This window comes from Orycteropus afer, unplaced genomic scaffold (genome assembly GCF_000298275.1).
Source record: "Orycteropus afer afer isolate SDZICR_OR568_19922 unplaced genomic scaffold, OryAfe1.0 scaffold00126, whole genome shotgun sequence".
Classification (NCBI taxonomy): Eukaryota; Metazoa; Chordata; class Mammalia; order Tubulidentata; family Orycteropodidae; genus Orycteropus; species Orycteropus afer.
Window position 1 is genome coordinate 769,160 of NW_006921713.1, and position 19,714 is coordinate 788,873.

Sequence of the window (19,714 nt, forward strand, 5' to 3'; positions counted from 1 at the left end):
TCACTGCTGTCGAGTAGATTTCGACTCATAGGGACCTCTCCTTGGGTTTCTAAGGCAGTAAAATGAACACTATGTCCAACCTGGTATAAGTCAAGTCTAAGATAAATCATACTGAGGAAGGAAAAAAAATAGAAATTTAAATTATCCGTTGTTGTTGTTATGTGCTGTTGAGTTGGACCTGACTCATAGTGACAAAAGCAGTATCACTACGGAAGTAGATTGCCCCATCTTCCTTCCAAGGAGTGGCTGGTGGGTTTGAACCACCAGCCCTCTGGTTAGCAGTTAAGTGCTTCAGGCATTACGTTACCAGAGCTCCTAAAATATCCATATTATTTAATAATATTCATGTGGTATATATTCAGCTTGCATGTTTGTTATTTTGTTAAATTTGTATAATTCTCCAACTTTGAGAGTGATGATTTTAAAAACATTACTTTTCAAACTGATACTGTCTAAGACTTTAGGGAAAGGCTGCTTAATATACTTGTCAAATAAATACAAAGTACAACATTGTGAACTGATAATATCACAAGCTGTCCTCAGTTCTCAGATACTTGCTATTGACGGTTCCTAGCAAGCACTTAAAAAGCTAGTTGTTTGGGATGAAGTTCATAAGGAAATTCACAGACACTGTGGCTTATTGATTAAATAATCCATGTCTGAGCAATGATTGGTATTTTCTAGTGATAGTGAAATGATGATATTTCTTTGGTGTTTTGCCAGCTTCTAAATCATATTGGAAAATTTTATATAGTCAATGGTTTCTTTCAAAGTAGATATATTGGAGGTTTCATATATGAGTAATATGAACAAGCTTCTGCATTTGAAAATTAAGAACCATCACAGTTCTCAACATTTTTTTGTTTTGTGTGAAAAAAAAAGATGTTTACAAAACAGTACTGGGACATTTGGATAGCTAAAGTTCATCCAAGTAGATGAACTCAAAGGCACACAACCTCAAAGGCTTATCTAGTTATAGTCAAGAGATATAAATGATATAGGAATGAAGTTTTAATGTGTCTTCAATACTGGTAAATTCTAAATTCTACCCTAGAAAGAGCAAGCATCACAAGGGTAAAGGATCAAGCTGAGAGGTACACTAATTATGTCATTTTCATGAGACCAAAAGCAACCTAATTATGGATTCTTTTCCCATTCCACATTTTATTCTTCTAGATTCAGGCCAGAGTCTAGGAAAGGAAAATGGTTACATTTATGGAAGGAATGTAAGTCATATGTTTGTCATGCCCATGTCTTTATGTATTTATGTGGAGTTCACATATGAGTTTGGTATCAACATCAGGAAATATAATTTATTAACTTCAGATATCATTAATATATATTTAATAATATGAGGAATAGTGTCTTGAAATGTGTGTGGGTGTGTGTGTATACATGTGTATATCTCAGGTGCCCATTAATTAAGAAAACTAAGTTCTGACCTATCTTAAAATATACAATTTTCTTTAGTAGTATGATGCTTTATCTGCAGACAGCTAACCCCTTTTTGAAAGGACAAGTTATATGAAATGATTTGTCTAATAGCAACCACAATTTGGATGTCCAGTAAGTGCCTAAACCTCAGTAGCATTGGACAGAAGCCATTATTTTCTCTTATTCTTCTACTGTAGCAAATTGATTTTCCCCTGCAATCATTCAGCAGGAAAGAATTGGGATTATTCTTGACTACCCCTTCCTCTGTTGCCACAGTTTACCAAATCATGATAATAATACATTTTCACATGTCACGAATCTAACCCCTCATCCCTATACTAAAGCTTTAGTTCATGTCCTCATCATCTCTTTAACCAAACCCAAAACCAAACTCCCTGTTGTCGAGTCGTGTCCAACTCATAATGACCCCTCCTTGGGTTTCCAAGGTGGTATCACTATGGAAGTAGATTGTCCAACCTGCCTTCCAAGGAGTGGCTGTTGGGTTCAAACTGCCAGCCTTCTGGTTAGCAGTCAGATGCCTTAGGCACTATGCTACCAGAGCTCCCATCATTTCTTAAGGGTAATGGAATGCTCTTGTAATCATCTCTCAGTTATTCTACTGTCCTACATAATGGCTCTAAGTTATCAGCTAATAAATTAGAAAAACATTAAAGTTCTCCATAGAGGTCCATATGAGTCTACATAACCTGGTCCTTGCCTGCTCCTTTCACTTGGTCTCATTTGAAGTTCTCACCTTGATCCTTATGTGTAGCCATTCCAAATTTCATATAGTTTTCTAGTCACACCAGGCTGTTTCCTGACTCTTTGCTTATGTTCACGTTGTTCTTTGCCAGAAAGCTACCCCTACTCCTCACCAAGGGAGCTCTGGTAGCATAGTGCCTAAGGCACGTGACTGCTCACCAGAAGGCTGGTGGTTCAAACCCACCAGCCACTCCTCAGAAAGAAGGCTGGGCAATCCACTTCTGTAGTGATACTGCCTTGGAAACCCAAGGAGGGGTCACTATGAGTCGGAGCTGACTCGAGGGCACATAACGACAACAACAACTCCCCACCTACCTCTACTATTCTTCTTCTCTTGAAGACAAACATATAATGAATTTTTATTAGCCAGCTCCTATATACACATAGGTGTTTCACTACATCTGTTGTTACTGCATATATCTTTCTACTAGTCTGTCTTGCCATAATAGAATGAAAACCCCTGAGGTGTAGGCTCTCTGCTTTACTTATTATTATTATTATTATTATTAATCTTAGAAAATTGCTAAGTTTTAGAGTAACAGCAGATGCTTAATAAATGTTTATTGAATTGATGGATGAAGTTACAAAAGTTAATACCTGGGTTTTCAAAAAGTATTGCAGGTGGAAGTCATATCTTTGTATTATTGTTGAGAGGCATTGTCTAAAAAAGAAAAAAAAAAGTCAAAATTGGGTGGGAAAATATTATCTTTACCACATTTACCACGAGTTCTATTTTGCCCGTGATTCTATAGTAGGCATGTTATGAAAAGGATTACTGTTGATATATTTTTAAAAACATCTCAGATGGGTGTCTTATAAAGTTATCACTTCATATATCATAAATATATCTGAAAATTTTAGAAGTCAAAAGAAAGCCATGGCTAATTAATCAAACCTCTCAAAGGCTGATTGTTATAGATACTCTTACTTCAAAATTTAAGTTGCAAAGGGATTAATAAGCAGATAATGGCAAAAAATAACAATAAGACATGTCAAATATGCAAAATCCTATGGAGAATTACATTCAGAATTAATGGCATATGTCTATAATAGATGGGCTTGTCTCTACCATCAAATCTCTGAGTTTTTCCTTCCTAACTGTCTCTTATTGCTGCAGCTTTACTTGTGTTTTAAGTGGAACAGACATGACTTGAGCAGCTTCTTCTAGGCCTCATTGTTCTAAACTACTTTCACAACGATTACTGATTGTCCCTTCCTATTTGTCATGAAGACTGTGAAATTAAGCTGAATAATGAGTCACACAACACAAAGCCGCATTAAAAAAAAAAGTCAGTATGTTTTATAGTGGTTGTTTTCCCATCTTTTATTATATCTTTACTGTAGTTGAAATTCATCTTTTAGTTCAAAGACCAAATAAATGGAATATGTAAAATTCAGTGGAATTCTATGCATTGAATTATACTGTGCATTGGATTGTGTCCCCTCAAATTATGTGTTGGAATCTTAACCCCTATCCCTGTGGACATAATTCTGTTTAGAAACAGGATTTTCTTTGTTATGTTAATTAGACCACACACAAGTAGAAAGAGTTCTAACTCTAATCATTTCTATGTTATAAAAAGAACAGATTAGACACAAAGAAAGAACACATAGATGGCATATAAGGTTGTCTTCAAGCAAAGGAACACCAAGGATTAATAGAAGTCATCCGAAAGTAGGGGAGAGGCACATAGATGGAATCCACACAGCCAAGACCCTAATTTGGACTTTCAGCCTCTTAAACTATGAGAAAATAAATTTCTGTTCCTTAAAGTCATCTGCTTGGAGTATTTCTGTTACAATATAATATGAAACTAAGAGAGAGGGATAGGAAAAGAATAGCAAAAGATGGGGAGTGGGGATTTTTATATCAAGGCTGATACTAAAACTGAAAAAGACCCTTCAAAGTGCATCTGCTTCAGCACTTTGCTATCAGGCATTGTATTTTGTAGAAACACTACTAGGAACTAGTAAACCAAGAGTAAAGCAGACCTGGAAGGCACAGAGTAGCCTCAGACTTAACTCCTCCATCCCTTTGCTCCAATCCCATAATGGTGGACTGACTCATAGCAATGGTGAGAGTAGAACTGTGCTTCATAGGATTTCAAATTGTTGATGTTTTGGATGTAGATTTCCAGGACTTTCTTCCATTCTGTGTGGACTTGTTCCCAGGCACATTTGCAAAACCCACAGATGCCAGTGAGGGCCATTGTTGTTGGTTGATGCTGAGTTGGCTGCAACTCATGGGGATCTTATGTATAAATGAACTAAACATTGCAGTCTTGTGCCATAGTCATGATCATTGTTAAGTCTGAGTCCACTGTTGGGCCTACTGTATCAATCCATCTCATTGAGGGTTTCTCTCATTTTCAATGGCTCTTTGCTTTACCAAACATGATGTGCTTTTCATTTAGTCTTTCCTGATGACATGTCCAAAGTAAGTGAGCTGAAGTTTTACCATCCTTGCTTTTAAGGATCATTCTTGTTGTATTGGTGTTGTATTTGTTCTAAGACTTATTTGTTCATTTTTATGGCAGTATACATTCAATATTCTTCACCAACATATCAATCCAAAATGTCTTAATTCTTCTTCTGTCTTTCTTTGTCTTTGTTTTTGCCCACCTTTCACATGCATATGAAGCAAATGAAAAGACCACAGCTTGAGTCAGGCACGTCTTAGTCACCAAAATTACATCTTTGCTTTTTGAACACTTTAAAGATTTCTTTTATCACAGATTTATCTGATGCAATTTTATTATTTGATTTCTTGACTGCTGACTCTATTAACAGTGAATTTTGATCAAAGTAGAATAAAATAATTGAAGTGAATTTCTGAGAGATCTGATTTCAGTCCTGACACTGATAGCCTGTGTAGCTTTGGGGAAGTTATTTAACCTTCCAGGACTTCAGTTTCCTCAATTCTGAAGTATCATAGGGTTGCAGTGAGAATTAGATGAGATAATGTATGCAAAATGTATAAGCTCTAAGAAGAGATAGCTCTTATTCACTAACATTTTATCACATCTTATATTTTAAGTCAAGCTTTGCTTTAGAGATTGATGATCTATACACTCCCTTCTCTCTCTCTCTCTCTCTCTTTCTTTTGCTGGTTCACTTAGGATAGCTTTAGTTCCAGATGAACTCAAACCATAGCACTGATATCTTTTCCTGGTTTAGCTTCCTGTTAAGTCTATTCTTTCAAACAATATGTGCATACATTTAAATATCATAATCAATTAGGGCATATATATTTGCTGTCATTTGATTTTTCTTATTTGGATTCACACTTCTGTGTTTACGGCATACAAGTTACTCACCGGGACTTCCAGGAATAAATATAAAACAGGAGATGGTGACTTTCAAGTTATGCAAACTCAGTTATACAAAGAGATTATGACACATGCACACTCAAATTCACAAAATGAATGAGAAAACAAAAAAATCCTTGAAAATGTAATAACCAGGAGCAGAAATATTTAAAAATGAATGTTAGATTATTCTGGAAGGTGTTAACAGTTCTTCAAATGTATCAGAATAGCTGTGAAGAATAGATAATTATTAATGGAATTTGCCAAAGGAAGGCATCTATTAAAGTACAATAGCTTCCACGGTACTTATGAAAAGATAACTTTTACAATCAATGGGAAAATATTGTGATTTAGCATTTAAGAACTCAGTCAGGATGTAGACTGGAAGAAAAATAAAATACCTTACCTGGATACTTTCCAAATATGCATATATTCCAGAAGTTGGTTCAGATAAAACTGAGTATGGTCATCTTCATGCTGTAGACAGCAGAATACATTAATATTTATAGAGTGAACCTGCCATTTTATTCACCTCTTTTGATAACCTTTGTTCATTATTTTTATACTTTGTCTTAAAGACCACAGAAGACTGTCCTTAACTATATAAGCATTATTTTTGATAGTAGCACTAAACTGAACTTTGGTTGAGGATAAACCTATAGGACAATTGAAAATCTGCTTGGCATCACCAAAGGCAAGCATTAATTTACCCTAGTACAAAGGGAGTATTTCAGGAGCCAGTTTTACTCACATATATACATTTTCCTTTTCTTTATTTCTTTTTTTTTTTTTTCACATGTAGGATGGCATTGAGTGTAAGACTGGACAGTTTGTCAGATCTGTGGGTAAACTGTACATTTCAGTTTCACCACATGTTGCTATCAAGATACCTCTGTGAAAAAGCTTTCCATTTCATGAACATTAAATTGTACTAATGAATGGCAACTACTTATAGGTATAAACTCCAGGAGTTATCAGGTAGTTTTTGTTTTCTCCTGAGGTGAGCAGGATCTACTGATCCTAAAATGTCATTCCTCTGTCTCACATGCATGTTCTCTTTCTCTCTCTTTTTCTCTATTATACACACAGAGACATACACACAAACACAACTCTACTCCTTAATCAGCTCTTCTGGAATAGGCATTCATGAACATCCTTTACAAGACTGCAGCAGAAAATGTAATAAGCTCCCTCATAATCACAATATTTACCACATGATAGCACTAAATTGGGGAGCCAAATGAGTCTAGTAATGACTGAAGTATGTGTAATCTTGTGTATCAATAAACATGCAATCTATTTTTTAAATGCTCTATTAGGGTTTTTTAAAGAGAAAACAGAACAAATACTTCACTATTTTTTTCATGACTTAAGGTCAAGAGTAAATTAATATTTATAGCATTTTTTTTTTTTTTTTTGGTGAACAGGAAGAAGGTCACTAAGTAACATAGACAAGCAAGGTCATCAATAGTTTAACTATGTTCTGTTACACAGAAACACTTTGTAGAAATGTTCAGTTTCTACTCTTTAAGAATTTGCTTCTAGAGTTTCTTAGATGGCTAAAACTGTTTTTACTCACACACTAATTTCAGGAGGAAAGTGTGATAATGGTGAAACATACTTTTTGTTTTTTCCTTACAATAGAGTAAGTTAAACTTTAGTCATGGAAAGAAAGGGAAAGGAGAAAGTGAAAAACAGTCAGAAGAGATAGTTAGATTAGCACTGCAATATTTGGCCCCTGTCTTTGCTCGGAAGTTAAAACCAAAGCAGCATATCCATGATATGAATTATATTGATATTTCTGTATAATATAATCATATTCATTTCAAAAATCACTTTATTTGGTTTCCAGAGATGCTTGTTTTGGGCAGGGGTTAACCTTTGTTATATTATCATTTACTGGAAAAAAATGTATGTAAAGTAGTGCCTAAGGCATTTGACTGCTAACCAGAAGGCTGGTGTGGTTCAAACCCGTCAGCTACTCCTTGGAAGGAAGCTTGGGTGATCTACTTCTGTAGTGATACTGCCTTGGAAAACCAAAGAGGGGTTGCTATGAGTTGCATCCAACTTGATGGCAGTGAGTATGGTTTTTTTGGAAAGGAGTCTAAGGAAAATTTCAGTAGTTATTCATGGGAAATACCGCATACCTTATTTTTCTCTGAAGTTGAAGGCAATACTTAACGTCTTAAGTGACAAGTTATTGTTAAAATGTATTTTTTTCTGTTTATGTGCAAAACTATATTATATGAGTTCCAGTAAGATGGTAGAATAGGCAGAAAGACTGCACAGACCCTTTTTAACAAAGAAAAAGGGACCCAATTAACACAGACACAGAAGATAATCTTGGAGCCCTGAGCTTTGAAGGGAAGGCTATAGAAGTGGACTAAACAACTAGTAGAAGAATTTGCATGAAAACACCAAAGAGGAGATATACAGAGCTGTGGCCTGACAGTAATCCTGATGGCCCAGACAGCTTGGAGACTGCAGAGTGGTGGTAGGACCTAAGAATTAACTTAAAAATCAGCCCTGCTAGGCAGGGACTGCACAGAGGACTGTACTGGTGCTGGTGAATAAAAGGGGAAGCAGTGAAGAGGAAGGCAGGCTGAACTGAGCTGTGGACTTTTGCACAACCCACAGGGCACAACCATTTTGAATGTTTACAAGCAGTTTGACCATTCTAGATATGTAAAGTGCCAGCATTCTCCTAGTTTCCAGGAATTTAAGAATAGGCTCCATTTGCCAGGAACTGCAAGGATATTCTGGATGCCAACAACTGGAAAGGTATGATATTCCCCTTGTTATTCTTATACTCGACACCATCTTGGTGAAAGGAGGTGTCACTCCCACCCACCTTCTGAGCTGGCAGGAATTCCATCCCAGTCTGTGTGCTCCGATGGAGCCTGGGTGTCCTGCCTCACTCTGCCCAGATTTTTTTTTCCTCTTTCTTTTTTAATTTATTTGTTTTTGTCTGTTTTAAAATTATTATTATTATTATTATCCTTTTTATTATTATTCTTTGTTCTTCTCTTCCCAAGTTCTAGTTTTCAGATTTTTCTCTCTTCCTTGTTCCTGGTTCAAATTTTTTTCTTTCTTGTAGTTAACCCTGTTCCTTGTTTTTTCTTTTTTCTTTTTTTTCCATTTTTTTCCTCCATTGTTCTCCTATTGTTCTCTAACTATTTTCTCTCATTGCTTTCTCCCCAGATATTGTGTACTTTTTTTTCCTTTTTTCTGTCTTTAGTTATTGTTATTTTCTGTATTTGGCTTTTGCTCACACAGAAACACAACTTAACTCCTTACTCAACTCTTCTGGAACAGGCATTCATGAACATCCTTTACAAGATTGTAGCCGAAAATGCAATAAGCTTCCTCATGTCACACTATTTCGTCACATGATAGAACTAAATTGGGGAGCCAAATAAGTCTAGTAATGCCCAAGTATATGTAATCTTGTGTGTCAAAAACATGCAATCAATTTTTAAAATGCTTTATTAAGGTTTTTAAAGAAAAATCAGAACAATTCTGTGCTTTTTGTCCACTTGTTTTTACTTTTTTGATGGTTATTCAATTGTTATTTTTGTTTAACAGAGTAGGGGATGGCAATAGCGCACATATGACACAATTAAACCCACAACTCCTGTAGCTTCACTTACTGAGTGAGAGCCACCACTTCCTTATCCACCAACTGGCCAACCATAAACAACCACCAAGAAGAGCCTGACTCACCCTTAGCTCCTCTTCACAATCAGTTAACAGAGGTCTAAAAACAACAATGTCACAATGTCTCAGAGACAACAGACCATCAGAGTCCACACAAAAAGTAAGATAAAGTAGTCGAGACAAGGGAGCATCATACAGACCCAGAACACATCCTTGAGGAAGAAGCAGCATTGGAACTTCCTGATAAGGAATTCAAAAGAATTATATTTAGGTATCTTTAAAGGATTGAGAGACATATCAAGGAAAACACTGACAAAATTAAGGAAAATACAGACAAAATCCTAGAGCACTTTGGAAGAAAATACAAGAACAAAATTACAAAATAAATGAAACATTAGAAATGATACAAAATCTACAGATAGAAATCCAGAAGATTAATATTAAATTTTCAGAAGTAGATAACACATTGAAAGTGCAAAGGAATAGAATCAAATCAATGAAAGACAGAAGTAATGATATTGAAGACAAATACCTGAATACTTCTTTGGAAAGGGATCAATCAGAAAAAAAGATCAAAACAAAATGAAGAAAGCCTAAGGTTCATATGGGGTACCATCAAAAGGAATAACCTACATGTAATCAGAATTCCAGAACAGGAAGAGAAAAAGAAAACCACTGAGAAAATTGTCCAAGATTTTTTGAAAGATAACTTCCCTGATTGGATGAAAGATGAGAATATATCCATTCAGGAAGTCCAATGAACCCCAAACAGGATAGACCCCAAAATAAATCACCAAGACATATCATCATCAAACTCATCAAAACCAAAGACAAAGAAAGAATCCTGAAAGGAGCATGGGAAAAACAAAAAGTGACTTACAAAGGACAACCAGTAAGAATAAGTTCTGATTTCTCAGCAGAAATGATGCAAGTAAGAAGGCAATGGGATAGTATATATAAATCCCTGAAAGAGAAAAATTTCCAATCAAGAATTCTATACCTGGCAAAACTATCCAACAAATTTGAAAATCTGGAAGAAATGGACAGATTTCTAGAAACTCACTACTTGCCTAAACTAACACAGATTGATGTGGAGAAGTTGAACAGATGTATAACAAAAGAAGAAAGTGAAGAGGTCATAAGAAAATTGCCAACAAAAAAAGAAGTCCTGGCACAGACAATTTCACAGGAGAATTCTATCAGACATTCAGAGGAGAACTGACACCAGTCCTACTCAAACTGTTGCAAACCACACAAAAGGATGGAATACTCCCTAATTCATTTTATGAGGTAAACATAACCTTGATACCAAAACTAGGCAAAGATATCACTCAAAAGGAAAACTACAGACCAATATCCCTCATGAATATAGATGAAAAAACTTCAACAAAATCCTAGCCAATAGACTCCAATAACATATCAAGAAAATCATTCATTATGACCAAGTAGGGTTCATATCAGATATGCAGGGATGGTTCAACATTAGAAAAACAATTAATGTCATCCACCATATAAATAAAACAAAGGAGAAGAACCACATGATCATATCAATTGATGCAGAAAAGGCATTTGATAAAATCCAACACCCATTACTGATCAAAACTCTCAGCAAAATACAAATAGAAGGGACATTCCTCAATATAATAAAGGACATCTACGCAAAACCAACACCCAACATTATTCTCAATGGAGAAAGACTGAAAACATTCTCTTTGCAAACTGAAAATAGACAAGAATGCGCTCTATCACCACTTCTATTCAACATTGTATTGGACCTAGCTAAGGCAAAAGGCAAGAAGGGAAATCAAAGGCATCCAAATTGGTAAGGAAGAAGTTAAACTATCCCTATTTGCTGATGATATGATCTATACCTAGAAAATCCAAGAGACTCAGTCAAAAATCTACTGGAATGATTGAGAGATTTAACATTGTGGCAGGGTACAAGATCAATATCCAAAAATCAGTTGGATTCCTCTACACCAACAAAGACGTTGCTGGAAAAGAAATAAGGAAATCAATACCATTTACAATAGCTATGAAAAAAAGAAAATAATTGGGAATAAATCTTACCAGGGACACAAAAGACCTTTCCTAAGAAAACTATAAAAGACTCTTTGAGAAATCATTAGGGATCTACATAAGTGGAAGAACATATGCTCATGGTTAGGAAAATGGAACACTGTGAAAATGTCAGTTCTACCCAAAGCATCTATACATTCAGTGCAATCCCAATCCAGATCTCATCAACATTCTTTAAGGATATGGAAAAACCAAACACTAACTGTCTATGGAAAGGATAGAGACCTCGGAAAAGCAAAGCACTATGAATGCCTAAAGCATTTGACTGTTAACCAGAAGGCTGGCTGTTCAAACCCACCAGCCATTCCTCAGAAGGAAGTTCAGGCAATTTACTTCCATAGAGATATTGCCTTGGAACCCAAGGAGGGGTCGCTAAGAGTCAGGTCCAACTCCATGGCAGTGAGGGGTTTTTTTTTTTTTTTTTTTTTTTAATGAAGAAGAAGAACAGAGTAGGAGGTCTCAAACTGCCAGATCTCAAAACCTACTATACAGCCATAACTGCCTGGTATTGGTACAACAACAGACACATATACCAGTGGAACAGAATTGAGAACCCAGAAATAGGTTCATTGACCTATGGTCAGCTGATCTTTGACAAAGGGCTGAAATCCATTAAATGGGGAAGTGAATGTTTGTTTAATAAGTGGTGCTGGCAAAACTGTATATCCATTTGCAGAAAAATGAAACAAGATCTGTACCTCACACCATATATAAAAACTAACTCCAGATGGATCAAAGACTTAAATGTGAAACCTAAAACCATAAAGTTCCTCAAGGAAAAACTAGGGGCAAATTTGTTGTTATTTGTTGTTGTTATGTGCCATCGAGTCGGCCTTGACTCATAGCAACCCCTCCTTGGGTTTCCAAGGCCATATCACTACAGAAGGGGCAAATTTAGGGGTGCTAATATATTGCATAAATAGACTATCAAGCCTAACCCAAAAAACACAAATAGCAGAAGAGAAACTAGATGAATGGTACCTTCTAAAAATTAAATTTTTATGTGCTTCCAAAGACTTCTTCAAAAGAGTCAAGGAGAACCTATAGATTGGGAAAATATTTGGCAATGACATATCTGACAAGGGACTTATCTCAAGAATTTATAGAAAACTCCAACACCTCAACAACAAAAAGACAAATAACCCAATTAAAAAATGGGTGGGAGACATGAATAGACACTTCACCAAAGAGAATATTCAGGCGGCCAACAAACATGAAGAAATGCTCATGATCATTAGTCATTAGAGAGATGCAAATCAAAACAACAATGAGATACAATCTTGCCCTATCACTGACAACAAAGTTCAACAAGACAGACAATAATAGATGCTGGCAAGGATGCAGAGAGATTGGGACTCTCATACACTGCTGGTGGGACTGTAAAATGGTACAACCACTGTGGAAAGCAGTATGGTGATTCCTTAAAAAGTTGAAATTAGAAATACCATTTGACCCTGCCATTTCTTTCCTAGATATATAACCTAAAGAAGTGAGAGCCAGGACAAGAACAGATATATGCACACCCATGTTCATCACAGCACTATTTATGAGAGCAAAAGGATGGAAACAACCTAGGTGTTCATCAAGTGAAGAATGGATAACCAAACTACAGTACATACACACAATGGAATACTATGCAACCCTAAAGATTAATGTAGAATCTGCAAAACACCGCATAACATGGATGAACTTGGAGAACTCTATGCTGAGTGAAATAAGTCAATAACAGAAGGACAAATATTGCATTAGTCTGCTATTGTAAAAAGCCAAGGAAAGGTTTATATATGAAAGGAAATGTTCTTTCTTGGTTACCATGGGTGGGAGGGTAGGGTAGGGAATACTGTTAGATAGGTAGAGATAAATATTGATTTGTGTGAAGAGAAGGGAAATGTACCAAATGTGAGTGATCAACATGGTGGCATTGAAGAAGAGAAAGGCATGGAGAGGTACATGGAAGGTACTTCTAAACAACAGAGATGAACTCTTTTGCACATATAGTACTGCATTGTCAGTGAAGGCAAATGTGGTATACAGGTGTATAGATGGGTGGAAGGCTGAGTTATTAGGTACGTCTATGCAGGGGGAAGTGTGCCCAAGACCATGTATAGGGTTGGCAGACAATGTTTCTACAAGAGTGTTTGCATGTTCTGTAAGAATTCCCAGGTATATAGTAGAACTGACAAGGGACAAGGTTGTAGTCGCTTCTTGGCCACAGCCAGCTATCTAGAGGGAGTGAGTAGTTGAACCTGTGGGCTTGGGACCATAGTCACAAGGGACATCAAGCTCAACTGGTATAACATACTATACAAAACATTGTTCCACCTCCTACTTTGGCGAGTAGCTGGAATGTTAAAAGCTTACAAGCAGCCATTTAGATGCAATAATGGGTCTCTCCTTGTCCAAAGCAAAGAAGAATGAAGAAAACCAAAGATTCATGGAAATAATTAGTCCTAGCTACTGATACACCATGCGATCCTCAGCCTACATGAGTATGAGAGCAGAAGAACTAGATAGTGCCTGGCTACCACTGTCAACAACTCTGAGGTGAATCTATGTAGAAGATCCTGGATAGAGTGGGAGAACAATGTGGAACAAAACTCAAAATCATTTGGAAAAAAAAAAAAAAAGAGGGACCAGTTTTGCTGGTCAGATAGAGCCTGATGGAAGCACTAAGACTATGGCCTCTAGCTGCCCTTCAGGTCTGGAATTGAACCCACAAAAGACAGGCCTATGAGTTGATCATTTATACTAGGTAGATACACTCGTTAGAGAGAAGAATCATGGGAGAATAGAAGGGCTGTGCATGCACAGGGACATAGCTCAGGAGGCAGGAGTGCATGGAGGGAAGGACACAGGGAAGAGGTAACTATGAGGAAGAATTGGGAGAGGAGCTGTTGCATTGTGGTAAATTGCAGTCAATGTCATGAGACAAAGTGTATGTGAGCTGCTATATGGAAAGTGAATCTGCTCTGTAAACTTTCACCTAAATCACAAACAAACAAACAAATAAATAAATAAGCAAACAAGCAAGCAAATAAGTAAATTAAAAAATAAAAAAAACCCTAAATTATTATAAATTTCTGTGGATGTTTCCTTGAGCTAGAAAGAAATCTTGATTTTTTAAATTAGTATCTATATTATTGTTTGAATGATTTTGAGAGAGAAAAAGAGACTCAGTCATTCATATCACATCTAATTAAGATGAGAATTAAAAAATTTTGAATTCTAGGATGATCTCTAAAGATGCTTTCTTTTGGAATAAGATTTAAATGATCAAATTTTAGTATAATTTAAATAAGTGCAATGAGGAAAGGTGTCAAAGATGAATTGAGCTTTGCAATAACTTTTACAATTAGAAAACTGAAGTATTTACTGAAAGGCAATTGTGTGACTAAATTTAATAAAATGATTATCAATTATACAAAAACAAATACTATCAAGTCAATTTTATTCAATTATTTATGTTTAGTTAACAACTAAAATTCTGAAAATCAGATCATTTTTAGAAAATTTTAAGAAACAGAATCAAGAGAGGAAAGCATTCATTATCTCCTTATTATATCTAGAAATAAGGAAAGGAAAAATCAGATAATTAAAGGTTGCAATCTGGTAAATTCTCAGTTATATTAAATGGATCAGTATACCACATATGCTTCAGAAAGAAAATTATTTACAAATTTTTATAAAAACAAAAAAGATTATTTTTAATAATAATTATTATTATTTGTCAAATATAAGAGTTGCAGTTGAAAACATAATATATTCTGATTTATGGGTATTGAATGTTTGCAACAAAAATTGTGATATATCTGAGTACAACATATATGTTATTTTGACATAATGTTGTTGTTGTTTGTGCCATCGAGTCTGACCTGATTCATAGTGACCCCTCCTTGGGTTTCTGAGGTGGTATCACTACGGAAGTAGATTGCCCAACCTTCCTTCCCAGGAGTGGCTAGTGGGTTTGAACCTCCAGCCTTCTGGTTAGCAGTCAAGTGCTTTAGACTCTATGCTACCAGAGCTCCTTTGACATAACATACACATGCCCATATGTGTCAGTTTTAATTAGGTTCACTGAATTATTCCTCCTCTACTACATTATTGGATTTCTGAAGGCAAGTATTATCTGTGGCATGTAAAAAGTATTCCATAAATATTTTTTTGAATTAATGGATTGCTAGCTCTGGTAGGGTAGTTAGTGCTTAAGAGACTTGACTGCTAACCAGAAGGCTGGCAGTTCAAACCTACTGAGCCATTCCTTAGAAAGAAGATTGGGCAATCTACTTCTGTAGAGATACTGCTTTGGAAACTCAGGGAGGAGTTGCTATGAGTTGTGTCCGACTCGGTGGCACATGACAACAACAATATTTGATCATATAAGGAGCTCTGGTGGCATAGTGGTTAATGCATTTGGCTGCTAATTAACAGGTTGGTGGTTCCAACCTACCACATGCTCCACAGAAGAAAGTTGAGGTAGTCTACTTCTGTAAAGATTTACAACCTTGGAAACCCTATGGAGCAGTTCTACTCTGTCATGAGTTAGAATAGACTTGATAGCAGTGGGTTTATTTGATAACATATGCCAATAGCACAGTGCCTGGAAGGTCACTTTTAAGATTTTAAGGAAATGTAAGGAGCTCTGGTGGTGTAGTGCCTAAGGCATTTGACTGCTAATCAGAAGGCTGGTGGTTCAAACCTACTGCCCACTCCTCAGAAGGAAGATGGGGCAATCTACTTCTGTAGTGATACTGCCTCAGAAACCCAAGGAGGGGTTGCTATGAGTCAAAATCAACTTGAAGGCATATTACAACAACAACAACAATGAAATGTAATGTCATCTCCTTTGGAATGTGATGCTGAAAAATCCTTAAAGAGTCAGATTTAGGGAAATGGAGACATGGAGTTCCTTTATTATATTCTATATTTATTTTATAACATTGCTTTCTAATCAGGAGTCAGAGCCAATACCCTGGATACTAAGCTCAATGAAGGCTAGATTTGGTCAATTTTGTTTACCACTTTTTAACTGCTAATCAGTACAGGGCCTAGTGTGTAGCAGTCACATAATAAATATTTATTGAATGCAAGGGGAATATACACAAGCCTATTTCATCAGACACTTTATCATTCTTAGATAGCAGTGTCAGTGGTAGAGTAAGTTGTGGATGAGTAAATAAATGTACTTATATTCTTTGCCTATGAGTTACTGAATTGGCCAAGAGTTGGTAATATTTACTGTAGAAGGTAAGGGTTCATGAGTTGAACCATGATGTGTAAAAGAAGATCCATGTAATTTAATTCTGTCTACAATCTAAGTAACACATTTAAAAATAAGCATTTCTAGTGACAATTATACACTATATACCCAGAGATGACTAGGTATATGCTTGTCCCTGGAAATGATGACAGTGGCAACTATAACAACCACCACAAAAAGATACTGAATTGGCTGGCTTTATGATATTGTAAACTCTGTGATCGGATTTGACTTTGCTCAAATCCATACCCCTTATTTGTGAGCAGTGAAACTCTTGATTCTTCAGTGCTTTCATCTATGTATAAATATGAAAAATATAATCATAATTATCACTTTTCTGCTCTAGTACTATTGTGAACCAATAATGTACTGACAACAGTGGCTAGAAACTGATACAGATTTCATATAGTTAGCTATAATTAAACACCTTTCATTCTCAGACTTTGGGCTGTTGTTAAGTGTCGCCCCATCAGCTTTGACTTATAACAACCCCGTACACAATAGAATGAAACACTTCCCAGTCTTGAGTCATCCTCGCAATCCTTGCTATACTTGAGTCCATCATTGCAGCCACTGAGTCAATCTATCTTGTTGAGTATGTTTTCCTTTTTCACTGATTCTCTACTTTACCATGCATGATATTTTTCTCCAGGGAATGATTCCTTCTGACAACATGACCAAAATAAGTGAGATGAAGTCAGGCCAATCTTGTTTCCAAGGAACAGTCCAGCATCACTTTTTCCAGGACAGATTTGTTTGTTCTTTTGGAAGTCCATTGCATTTTCAGTATTCTTTGCCAACACCGTAATTCAAACGCATCAACTCTTCAGTCTTCCTTACTCATTGTTCAACTTTCATATGCATATGAAGCGATTGAAAATGCTGTGGCTTGGGTTAGGCACATCTTAGTCTTCAAACTGACATCTTTGCCTCTTAACACTTTAAAGAGGTCTTTTGCAGCACATTTGTCCAGTGTAACATGGCATCTGATTCCTTGACTGCTATTTCCAAGGGCATTGATTGTGCATCCAAGTAAAATGAAATCCTGATAACTTCAATCTTTTCTCTGTTTATCATATTACTTATTGGTCCAGTTGTGAGGATTTTTGTTTTCTTTATATTGAGGTGTGATCCATACTAGAGACTGTAGTCATTGATCTTCATCAATAAGTGTTTAAGTCCTCTTTAATTTCAGCAAACAAGATTGTGCCATCTGCAAATTGCATATGGTTAATGATTCTTCCTTCAATCCTGATGCCACATTCTTCTTCATATAGTCCACCTTTTTGGATTATTTGCGAAGCATACAGATTGAACAAGTATGGTGAAAAGATATAACACCGATGCACACCATTCCTAATTTTAAACCATGCAGTGTTCCCATGTTCTGTTTAAAAGATTGCCTCTAGGTCTATGTTCAGTTTCCTCATGAGCACAATTAAATGTTCCATAATTGGCAATTCACAATGTTATCCATTGTTTATTATGATCCAAACAGTCAAATGCTTTGCATAATCAATAAAATACAAGGAAAACATCTCTCTGGTGCTTTATGCTTTCAGTCAAGATGTATCTGACATTAGCAATGATCTCCCTCAAACCATGTCATCTTCTGAAATCAGCCTGAATTCTGGAAGTTCCTTGTCAATATGCTGCTGCAACCATTTTTTAATTATCTTCAGCAAAATTTTACTTGTATGAGATATTAATGATGTTGTTCAATAATTTCCACATTCTGTTGGGTCACCTTTCTTCAGAGTGAGCACAAATATCTATTTCCTCTAATCAGTTGGCCAGGTAGCTGACTCCCAAATTTCTAGGCATAAATGAGGAAGTGCTTCCAGAGCTGCATTCATTTGTTGAAACATCTCAATGGGCATTTCATCAATTCCTAGAGCCTTGTCTTTCACCAATTCCCTCAGTGCAGCTTGGACTTCCTCCTTCAATACCATTGGTTGTTGATCATATGCTATCTCTTTAAATAGTTGAATACTAACAAATTATTTTTTGGTATAGTGACTGTGTGTATTACTTCCATCTTCTTTTGATGCTTCCTGCATCATTCAATAGTTTACCCATATACTTCTTCAATATTGCAACTTAAGCCTTGAATTTTTTCTTCTGTTCTTTCAGCTTGAGAAATGCCGAGCATGTTCTTCCCTTTTCTTTGAATATTTATTATAATAATTTACCTTGTCTCTGAGCTGCCCTTTAAAATCTTCTGCTTAGCTCTTTTATTTCATCATTTCTTTCATTTACTTTAGCTACTCTGTTCTAGGGCAAGTGTCAGAGTTTCTTCTGACAAAAGACATTTTGGTCTTTTCTTCCTTTCTTGTCTTTTTTTGGTGATCATTTGCTTTCTTTATGTACGATGTTCTTGATGTCATCCCACATCTTATCTGATATTTTGTCACTGGTGTTCTATGCATCAAATCTATTTTTCATATTCTCAGATGACATGATCCTTTATGTAGAAAAACAAGAGACTCAAAAAAAAAAAAATTACTAAACTAATAGAAAGGTTCAGTAAAGTGGCAGGATACAAGATCAACATACAAAAATCAGTTGGTTTCCTCTACATCAACAAAGAGACCTCTGAAAAGGAATTAAGGAAAATAATGTCATTTACAATAGCTACCAAAAAGATAAAATACTTAAGAATAAATCTTACCAGGGATACAAAAGACATATACAAAGAAAACTACAAAGCATCACTACAAGAGACCTACATATATGGAAGAAAATGGCATGCTCATGGATAGGAAGACTGAATATTGTGAGAATGTCAATACTACCCAAAGCAATCTACACATTCAATACAATCCTGATCTAGATTCCATCAACATTTTTGAAAGACATGGAAAAACCAATCACTAATTTCATATGGAAAGGAAAGATACCTTGCATAAGCAAAGTGTTGCTGAAGAAGAAAAAAATAGGAGGTTTCACTCCCTGATCTCAAAACCTACTTTATAGTCACAGTAGTCAAAACATCATGGTATTGGTACAATGATAGACAAATAGACCAACTGAACAGAAAAGAAAACCCAGAAATAGACTCATCTATCTATGGACAGCTGATCTTTGACAAAGGTCTAATACCCATTAAATGAGAGAGAGATAACCTCTTTAACAAATGGTCCTGGCAAAATTTGATATCCACTTGCAGAAAAATGAAGCAAGACCAATACCTCACCCCATAAACAAAAAAGAACTC

At 35.9% G+C, this 19,714-nt stretch overlaps 1 protein-coding gene across 1 annotated transcript in view; it reads right to left on the bottom strand.

Annotated features, from left to right (window-relative positions):
- The window catches only part of PIK3C2G (phosphatidylinositol-4-phosphate 3-kinase catalytic subunit type 2 gamma), a 654,890-nt gene that overhangs the window by 576,358 nt on the left and 58,818 nt on the right, over positions 1–19,714 (bottom strand). Inside the window, exons 6-7 of the mRNA XM_007944442.1 lie at positions 5,911–5,981; positions 2,794–2,857 (exon numbers count right to left, since the gene is read on the bottom strand). Coding sequence (XP_007942633.1) covers positions 2,794–2,857; positions 5,911–5,981 — 135 coding nt within the window. The remainder of the gene's footprint in view (positions 1–2,793; positions 2,858–5,910; positions 5,982–19,714) is intronic.